Below are 10,512 nucleotides of genomic sequence, written 5' to 3'. Positions count from 1 at the left end.
CATAAACAAACAGCTGTCATAGATATGTCATGTTGACTGCTCTATAGCGTGTTTCTAGTTCATGGTTTACGAGAACGTTCAAGATATTTATCATGCCTCACTATACAGTCCAGATAGGTAACATTAGATATAAAAGATATAAAGTCAGTAGGAGTTACATTTTTGTTCCGTTTGCCGTGGAGACCCTGGGGCCATGGAGTCTTAGTGAAAAAAAAATACGAGATATTTCACCGCGATTAATCTGGTGACAAACGGGCTGGCTCATTTTTTGCGCAATGGATTAGCCTGGCTGTCCAGCAGCGCGGAAATGCAGCCAGTATTTTGGCACAATTCCACGTGGCCATGATTTGTATAATAATAAGATAAGGCTAGCTTTAAGTTTTATTGTAATATTTTAAATTTTAATAGTTACATTTTTTACTTAGGTAACTAGGTAGTTAGTTAAGTTTATTTATGATAGCGAACAAATATTATATTAGAGCCGACAACTCAACCGAAAACCGCTCAAGTATTGATGTCTGATGGTGGCCGAATTTTTCGCAAAAAACCCTGACTTTCTCCCGCCGGAATACAGAAATGTAAAAACTGATGTCATGTAAGTACATATTAAGGTTTGTATGGCGCGCCGCGGCGCTTCAGCGAGCTGCACGTCGCGGCACAGAGCTTCAAAATATCATTTCTATCATTTTGTATGGCGCATATCGCACTAGAGCGGCGCTGCACAGCGCTTCACCACGCGTTGCCGCGCGTCACGGCTGGAGAGAATATTTTGAAGCGCAGCGAAGCGACGCGCAGTGCAGTGACGCTAGTGCGACATACCCAGCGGCGCGGCGCGGCGCTTCAGTATGCGTACGTCGCTCGAATAAGATACACGCGCATCTTGTTAGGTATTTAAAGTACAGGCAAGAATCGGCAAGATAGACCTCAAAATAAATAACGTAGGTTTAATTTTTGGCACATGACGTGTTCCTCATGCTCTTAGAAGTATATCTTCAAAGGTCCCAACCCCTAGGATGTCGGCTTCCCCCCTTCCCAGTGTCTAAATGTATAAATGTCTCTCCGAGCGTTATGAGAAAACATCAATGGTAAAAATAATCCTGATTAAATAACTATAATATATTATGTACATATTATACCTACCTACTTCATCTAGGTAGAATTAATAGTTTCGGAAATATGCCTACCCATAGAGCAGAATTCTGCTCTATGTGCCTACCTATTGTTGTACTTGTGTTTATATTATACTAGCTTATGCCCGCGACGTCGTCCGCGTGGACTACACAAATCTCGAACCCCTATTTTAGGGTTCCGTACCTCAAAAGGAAAAACGGAACTCTTATAGGATCACTTTGTTGTCTGTCTGTCTGTCTGTCCGTCTGTCTGTCAAGAAACCTACAGGGTACTTCCCGTTGACCTAGAATCATGAAATTTGGCAGGTAGGTAGATCTTATAGCTGACATTTGGGGAAAAATCTGAAAACCGTGAATTTAGGGTTAGATCACACAAAAAAAATTAAATTGTGGTCATGAACTAATAATTAGTATTTTCAACTTTCGAAGTGAGTGACTATACCAAGTGGGGTATCATATGAAAGGTCTTAACCTGTACATTCTAAAACAGATTTTTATTTATTTTTATGCATCATATTTTTTGGATTATCGTGCAAAATTTCGAAAAAATACGACTGTAGTACGGAACCCTCATTGCGCGAGCCTGACTCGCACTTGGCCGGTTTTTTCTCTTCGATAATTCGTTCTTCTTCTGCACAACAAAGAAATAATAATCAAATCCTCTTCACTGTCGCTCATCTTGCGACGTTGTTGCTCGTACGCGAACGGGTATAAAAGTGACGCGCAAGTGACGCGAGGTGCCGCGTACTGAAGTTGTAGTGCGGTAGGCACCGTCGAGCGGCCTGAGGTGACGCGTTCTGCAGTCGGACTGAAGCGCCGCGCCGCGCCGCTCAGGTGCGGACGAACCTTTATACTTACACAAAATAAAAGTGGTCAATACATAGGTATTGTATAATTGTAGGCTCAGAACAGTATCTGTGATTGTAATATAGGTACAAACAGTAACATAATTAGTAACATAATATAACAAATTATTATCATGTAACGCTCCCTAGTGCTAGTGCTTCTATACATAATGTATATATTATTTATGGAAGCACTATACCCAAAATCGATTAATGGACGGAATGATAAGCAACATACTAAACCTTAGTGGTTTTTTTGTTGTGTTAAAAGTATTTGTAAAATGTTCAATATTTGATAGTTAATAAAAAAAAAAAAAAAAAAAAAAAAAAAAAGATGCAACCCTCGATTGTTGCGTAATGCACTAGCACACGTTAATATCGAGTACCAGTTCTAACAACGCACACATACGTAAGCAAAACTAGTTTAGTCGACGTAGATCGCGTTGGGCTGTAAAATTAGCAGCAGTGACGATAATATACGCTACGGATTCAAAATTTCGTCAGGTGTGTTAACGCACGTTTAGCCTTGTGGTGTAACCGGTCAGCCTACGATTGGGGATTTCGGGTTCAAATCTTTCTTGCCTATATCGTATTTGTTTTTTTTTTTTTTTTTTTTTTTTTTTTTTTTTTTTTGCAGAAGCCAGTCCGACGCTATTTTGGTATAATAATTGTCTCTGCATAAAGTACTCATGTACAGTACGATTCAAACTTAAATGCGTCTGCGTGAAGTTGCGACACGTGCGCAGTTACCCTCCCCGCTTCCCCGTACACCCAAAACGTGTGTGGTGCGCAACGTCGTGCGCAAACTTCAGGGGCGCATTTAAAGTTTGAATCGTACTGTACTCATTTAGGCAAGAAACATTGTTGGTCTCTTTCTGCATAACAACGCTCATTTTATCTACATATATTCAAAAAATCATAATCTGAACGCATCTTACGATAGTGCTGCTCAGCGGAAAATAAACGAAACGAACTAATTTGATTAACTTTGAATCGGGGAAACGAGCATCGGGCCACCAGAGTAATTTTACAATTCATTGATATAGTTATTGGTTTGTGCCTCGGGCCTATTTCGACTCTAGTCTTTCGAGAAATAGGTAATTTCTGTGAATTGGCTTCGCTCGTGCACACAGTGCTCGCGGCTCGTGCCGTGCCAGTCATGAGTCACGACTCACGCCTAGACTCGTACCTACGAATTTCGAAAGCGAAACCGAAATCCTTCCATGGCGAGTTGGCGACGATAAGATGTACGAAGGTTGATGCTCTTGTCGTATGGATTAAGAGCCAGCACGTGCCAGAGCCCAGACCTTCGTTATTTTATAAAAGCTGAAAGTTTCTCTGCGTTTTGTCCCAAACACAGAGCGGAACGATCAGCGATTATGAAGTTTGGATCATGGTGGCTTTGTGGGTAGATAACAGGTAAGTAATAAAGGTGTAAACAATTTTACGTCAAAGTTTACTTAGTCTAATTTTTAGGGTTCCGTACCTCATAAGGAAAAACGGATCCCTTATAGGATCACTTTGTTGTCTGTCGGTCTGTCAAGAAACCTACAGGGTACCTACTTCCCGTTGACCTAGAATCATGAAATTTGGCAGGTAGGTAGGTATTATAGCTGACATAAGGGGAAAAATCTGAAAACTGAATTTGTGGTTACATCACACCAAAAAAACAAATTGTGGTCATAAATTAATAATTAGGATTTTTAATTTTCGAAGTAAGATAACTATATCAAGTGGGGTATCATATGAAACGGCTTCACTTGTGCATTCTAAAACAGGTTTTTATTTATTTTTATTATCATAGTGTTTGAATTATCGTGCAAAATGTCGAAAAGAACGACTGTAGTACGGAACCTGCGCGAGCCTGACTCGTACTTGGCCGGTTTTTTTTCCATACAGTCAAAACCGTGTAGGTACCTAGATAACTATAATGACGTGTCGGTTATAATGACCAAAAAATTAGTCCTCTATTTGTAGCATAAAGACTTAACAACTAGTGGATAGCGTAGTTGGAGGGGATAGGGGAATATTAGTCAGCACAATAATAATAACAATAAACTAGGCTAATATTCTATAAAAAAATATGTTATAACAGATTTTGACTATATTTTCTTCGGAATAGTATTAGAAATCACGTACAGGATTAGTATCGTTGCAACCCCCTAGCAGACACCCAACTTTTAAACTTTTAGGCGACTGGCGGGGGGTTGCCACGCCACTGTGTCTGGGCAAGCCATGACGTGATTTCTTAATACTATTTCGAAGAAAATATGAAAAAATTAGACTTTATAGGTACTTTGCCGTAAGATTTTTTACACATTTATTACCTGTTATCTCCCAAAGCCATCGTGATTCAAACATCATAGTCGCTGATCGTATTGTTCTCTGTGTTGGGGACAATACGCAGATAAACTTTCAGCTTTTATGAAATAACGAAGGTATGCCATGCGTTGGCTCTATCTCTCTCTAGTAGACTCCTTGTGCAAAACGGGCTTCATTGCATACAATTACAAAGCCGAGAAAAGCTGTTGTTAAAAACAAGTTATTTTGTGATAATAATGTGATAGGTCGTTAAAACGGTGTGTGTTTTAGTTACCTACAATAACAGTGATTTAAGTACCTATACAAAGAAAAGTAAGTAGTAGATATTACTACGGTAACGGTAGGTCACATGCGCCCGCGCCATGTGGCGCGTGCTGCTGGCCCTGGGGGCCGCGTGCGCCGCCGCGCGCGCCTCGCAGGATGTGGTGCGCACCTTCTCCGACCCGGTCGCCACGACCGGCTCCCTCTTCAACCACCTGGTGGTCGACCGCAACACGGGCCGCGTGTACATCGGCGCCGTCAACAACATCTACCAGCTGTCCCCCGACCTCGAGGTCGTGCAGTCGATAGAGACGGGCCCCGTTAACGACTCCGCGCAGTGCACCTTCGATTGCCCGCCCAACTTCGTGAAGAAGCCCACGGACAACGTCAACAAAGCGCTCGTAATCGACTACGCGACGAGCCGCCTCATAACGTGCGGCTCGGTGCTGCTAGGGCTGTGCTCCGTGCGCAATCTGAACAATATATCCCACGACGTGCGCGAAGTCCGCGAACCGGTCGTAGCGAACAATGCCAGCGCATCCACCGTAGCCTTTATCGCGCCGGGGCCTCCGAATCCGCCTATGACGCAGGTCATGTATGTCGGGGTGACCTTCACAGGGAATTCGCCTTATCGCTCCGAAGTACCCACGGTCAGCAGTCGATCCCTGGAGGACGACAGGCTCTTTATGATAGCGAGGACGGCGGTCACTTCCAGCATGCGGATGTTCGTCAACTCGCTGTCCCGAGAACGTTACCCTATAAACTACGTGTACGGCTTTAGTTCTGAAGGATTTAGCTACTTCCTGACGACGCAGTTGCGAGGCGTAGGTTCCGATACGTATTACAGCAAGTTAGTACGTGTTTGTCACGACGACGAGAACTACTATTCGTACACAGAGATACCTATGTCCTGTATGGGTGAAGGAGGAGGCAACTTTGGATACAATCTCGTCCAAGCGGCGTTTGTCGGAAAAGCTGGGTCCGTGTTAGCGGGCGAACTTGGAATAACCGCCCAGCATGATGTTCTATTTGCCGCGTTCAGCCAGAGTGAATCTATTAATACCAACACGCCATCGAATTTATCAGCCCTTTGTGTTTACTCGCTCAAAGCCATTCGCCGAAAATTTATGCAGAATATTAAGACTTGCTTCAGTGGGAACGGTTCGAGAGGTTTGGATTTCATCTCGCCGTCAAATGCTTGTATCAGAACCAAGTTGCAGTCGATAAGTGAAGATTTCTGTGGATTGGATGTTAATACTCCGTTGGGAGGGGAACAGCCCGTGGAGGCAGTGCCGGTGGCGGTGTTCAAGAAGAGGCTAACTGCTGTTGCAGCCACAGCTACTGGAGATTACACTGTCGTATTCGCCGGTACTTCAGAGGGCCATCTTAAAAAGATTGTAGTAGAAAGTGCTACTTCTGCTTTCCAATATGGTGATATTTTTGTGGATGAAAAAGCACCAGTGAATAAAGACTTATTCTTCGATACTCAATTGATGCATTTATACGTGATGACGGAACACAAAGTGTCCAAAGTGAAAGTTCAAGAGTGCAGCGTTTACAAATCGTGCCAGACATGTCTAGGAGCCAAAGACCCTTACTGCGGGTGGTGTTCGCTCGAGAACAAGTGCAGCTTACGGTCCGATTGCCAGGAGGCAGTGAAGGATTCCCTGTTCTGGATCTCCTATCGCAGCGGTCGGTGCTCGACCATAACCCAAGTGACACCTAATCAATTACAACGAGCGACAGCAAGACCTTTAGATTTAGTTGTTGAAAACCTGCCTACTCTTGATGGACAGTTCTTATGTGCATTTACAGCTTTAGATCGTACTCTTATTACCCATGCTACTAGGAAACCCTACGGGGTCAATTGTACTACTCCACGTACTGATACTCTCCCACCTATTCCGGCCGGTCAGCATCACTTTACGGCCAAGCTATCTGTACGCACCACTCAGGGACCCGATTTTGTGGCTACTAATTTTACATTCTTTGATTGTAACACGTACAGCTCGTGCACACAATGCGTCAGTTCGTCGTTTCCGTGCGATTGGTGCGTCGACGGTCATCGCTGTACCCACGACACGACAGAAAACTGTAGGAATGATATTCTTGTAACTGGCGTCAGTAGAATAGGTCCGAGCTATCGCTCCGGTCCCGGATTCTGTCCGACGATAAATTCAACATCCGACGGCACGAACGAAATCTTAGTTCCATCCGGTGTTAGAAAAGCTATTAAAGTCAAAGTTCGCATTATCGGTCAGTTCATAGTGCAAAAAAGGTTCGTGTGCCAGTTTAACATAGAAGGTCGAGTAACGCAAGTTAATGCTCAACTTCTCGCTGATACTATTTACTGTGAGCCCGTAGAATTCACTTACACATCTCGGGCTCCCAATATAACCGCCTCGTTTGCTGTTATATGGGGAGGCTCGAAGCCATTAGATAACCCGAATGATACGCATATACTCATTTATCGGTGTAACAATATGGCGGATACCTGCGGCATTTGTTTGGCGCTTCCTGAGAAGTTTGGTTGCGGATGGTGTCAGGGATCAGATCGGTGCGAAGTCCAAGAGCAATGCGGTGTCCCGAGCGTTTGGCCTAAGGATCACCTGCACTGGATCTCCTATCGTAGCGGTAGTTGTTCGACCATAACCCAAGTAACACCAAATCAATTACAACCAACTACAGCAAGAACTTTAGATTTAGTTATTGAAAACTTGCCTACTCTTAATGGACAGTTTTTATGTGCATTTACAGCTTTAGATCGTACTCTTATTACCAATGCTACTAGGAAACCCTACGGGGTCAATTGTACTACTCCACGTACTGATACTCTCCCACCTATTCCGGCCGGTCAGCATCACTTTACGGCCAAGCTATCTGTACGCACCACTCAGGGACCTGATTTTGTGGCTACTAATTTTACATTCTTCGATTGTAACACGTACAGCTCGTGCACACAATGCGTCAGTTCATCGTTTCCGTGCGATTGGTGCGTCGACGGTCATCGCTGTACCCACGACACGACAGAAAACTTTAGGAATGATATTCTTGTAACTGGCGTCAGTAGAATAGGTCCGAGCTATCGCTCCGGTCCCGGATTCTGTCCGACGATAAATTCAACATCCGACGGCACGAACGAAATCTTAGTTCCATCCGGTGTTAGAAAAGCTATTAAAGTTAAAGTTCGCATTATCGGTCAGTTCATAGTGCAAAAAAGGTTCGTGTGCCAGTTTAACATAGAAGGTCGAGTAACGCAAGTTAATGCTCAACTTCTCGCTGATACTATTTATTGCGAGCCCGTAGAATTTACTTATGCATCTCGGGCCCCCAATATAACCGCCTCGTTTGCTGTTATATGGGGAGGCTCGAAGCCATTAGATAACCCGAATGATACGCATATACTCATTTATCGGTGTAACAATATGGCGGATACCTGCGGCATTTGTTTGGCGCTTCCTGAGAAGTTTGGTTGCGGATGGTGTCAGGGATCAGATCGGTGCGAAGTCCAAGAGCAATGCGGTGTCCCGAGCGTTTTGCCTAAGGATCACCTGCACTGGATCTCCTATCGTAGCGGTAGTTGTTCGACCATAACCCAAGTAACACCAAATCAATTACAACCAACTACAGCAAGAACTTTAGATTTAGTTATTGAAAACTTGCCTACTCTTAATGGACAGTTTTTATGTGCATTTACAGCTTTAGATCGTACTCTTATTACCAATGCTACTAGGAAACCCTACGGGGTCAATTGTACTACTCCACGTACTGATACTCTCCCACCTATTCCTGCCGGTCAGCATCACTTTACGGCCAAGCTATCTGTACGCACCACTCAGGGACCTGATTTTGTGGCTACTAATTTTACATTCTTCGATTGTAACACGTACAGCTCGTGCACACAATGCGTCAGTTCGTCGTTTCCGTGCGATTGGTGCGTCGACGGTCATCGCTGTACCCACGACACGACAGAAAACTGTAGGAATGATATTCTTGTAACTGGCGTCAGTAGAATAGGTCCGAGCTATCGCTCCGGTCCCGGATTCTGTCCGACGATAAATTCAACATCCGACGGCACGAACGAAATCTTAGTTCCATCCGGTGTTAGAAAAGCTATTAAAGTTAAAGTTCGCATTATAGGTCAGTTCATAGTGCAAAAAAGGTTCGTGTGCCAGTTTAACATAGAAGGTCGAGTAACGCAAGTTAATGCTCAACTTCTCGCTGATACTATTTATTGCGAGCCCGTAGAATTTACTTATGCATCTCGGGCTCCCAATATAACCGCCTCGTTTGCTGTTATATGGGGAGGCTCGAAGCCATTAGATAACCCGAATGATACGCATATACTCATTTATCGGTGTAACAATATGGCGGATACCTGCGGCATTTGTTTGGCGCTTCCTGAGAAGTTTGGTTGCGGATGGTGTCAGGGATCAGATCGGTGCGAAGTCCAAGAGCAATGCGGTGTCCCGAGCGTTTTGCCTAAGGATCACCTGCACTGGATCTCCTATCGTAGCGGTAGTTGTTCGACCATAACCCAAGTAACACCAAATCAATTACAACCAACTACAGCAAGAACTTTAGATTTAGTTATTGAAAACTTGCCTACTCTTAATGGACAGTTTTTATGTGCATTTACAGCTTTAGATCGTACTCTTATTACCAATGCTACTAGGAAACCCTACGGGGTCAATTGTACTACTCCACGTACTGATACTCTCCCACCTATTCCTGCCGGTCAGCATCACTTTACGGCCAAGCTATCTGTACGCACCACTCAGGGACCTGATTTTGTGGCTACTAATTTTACATTCTTCGATTGTAACACGTACAGCTCGTGCACACAATGCGTCAGTTCGTCGTTTCCGTGCGATTGGTGCGTCGACGGTCATCGCTGTACCCACGACACGACAGAAAACTGTAGGAATGATATTCTTGTAACGGGCGTCAGTAGAATAGGTCCGAGCTATCGCTCCGGTCCCGGATTCTGTCCGACGATAAATTCAACATCCGACGGCACGAACGAAATCTTAGTTCCATCCGGTGTTAGAAAAGCTATTAAAGTTAAAGTTCGCATTATCGGTCAGTTCATAGTGCAAAAAAGGTTCGTGTGCCAGTTTAACATAGAAGGTCGAGTAACGCAAGTTAATGCTCAACTTCTCGCTGATACTATTTACTGTGAGCCCGTAGAATTCACTTACACATCTCGGGCTCCCAATATAACCGCCTCGTTTGCTGTTATATGGGGAGGCTCGAAGCCATTAGATAACCCGAATGATACGCATATACTCATTTATCGGTGTAACAATATGGCGGATAACTGCGGCATTTGTTTGGCGCTTCCTGAGAAGTTTGGTTGCGGATGGTGTCAGGGATCGGATCGGTGCGAGGTCCAAGAGCAATGCGGTGACCCGAGCGTTTGGCAAAATCGCACACAAACTTGCCCCAATCCCGAAATTCATTATTTCAATTAGGTAGTTGTTTTATTTTCACTGTTTGAAAGTTGATCCCGCTGATGTCGGAGACATTAGAAAAAGCAGTTTTTAACGGTGAGTCCAGTGAGATTCGTTCCAAATAACCTTGTATTGTATCTGTGGCTTCTATCAAAATCTTTGTAAGTAAGAAATAATTGGAGGATCTGCAGAGGAATGGCGGCTTGACGTGACAGGAATAACGCGGAACTGCTACGCGTTGACTTGACGTTCTTCGGTGTTAGCAAAATTGAGTTTACATTTTAGATTTTTTATTTTTTATTATCATAACTAGGTACTTAATTTTAAAAAACATAATAATACCGCGAGAACTGTCTTTATCGTATCATAGTTTTTGAATTATCCTGCAAAATGTCGAAAAAATACGACTACGGAACCCTCATTGCGCGAGCCTGACTCGCACTTGGCCGGTTTTTTTTTTCTTATTTTTGTGTAGCATTTACCTTTATATTTTCTATCTAA

At 43.8% G+C, this 10,512-nt stretch overlaps 1 protein-coding gene across 1 annotated transcript; it reads left to right on the top strand.

Moving 5' to 3' along the window:
- Positions 1-4,639: 4,639 nt before the first annotated feature.
- On the top strand, positions 4,640-10,512 carry LOC117989797 (plexin-B1-like). Its single transcript, XM_069503857.1, has one exon. It carries the CDS (start codon positions 4,660-4,662, stop codon positions 10,030-10,032), a length of 5,373 nt encoding a protein of 1,790 aa, XP_069359958.1. The 5' UTR covers positions 4,640-4,659; the 3' UTR covers positions 10,033-10,512.

Source organism: Maniola hyperantus, chromosome 16 (assembly GCF_902806685.2).
Source record: "Maniola hyperantus chromosome 16, iAphHyp1.2, whole genome shotgun sequence".
NCBI lineage: Eukaryota > Metazoa > Arthropoda > Insecta > Lepidoptera > Nymphalidae > Maniola > Maniola hyperantus.
Note: the sequence above shows the minus strand (reverse complement) of the source record. Positions and strands in the feature narration are given on the sequence as shown.

Bases quoted from the DNA above. Each gene is read 5' to 3' on its own strand.
- LOC117989797 (XM_069503857.1), top strand. From the start codon at position 4,660: ATGTGGCGCGTGCTGCTGGCCCTGGGGGCCGCGTGCGCCGCCGCGCGC.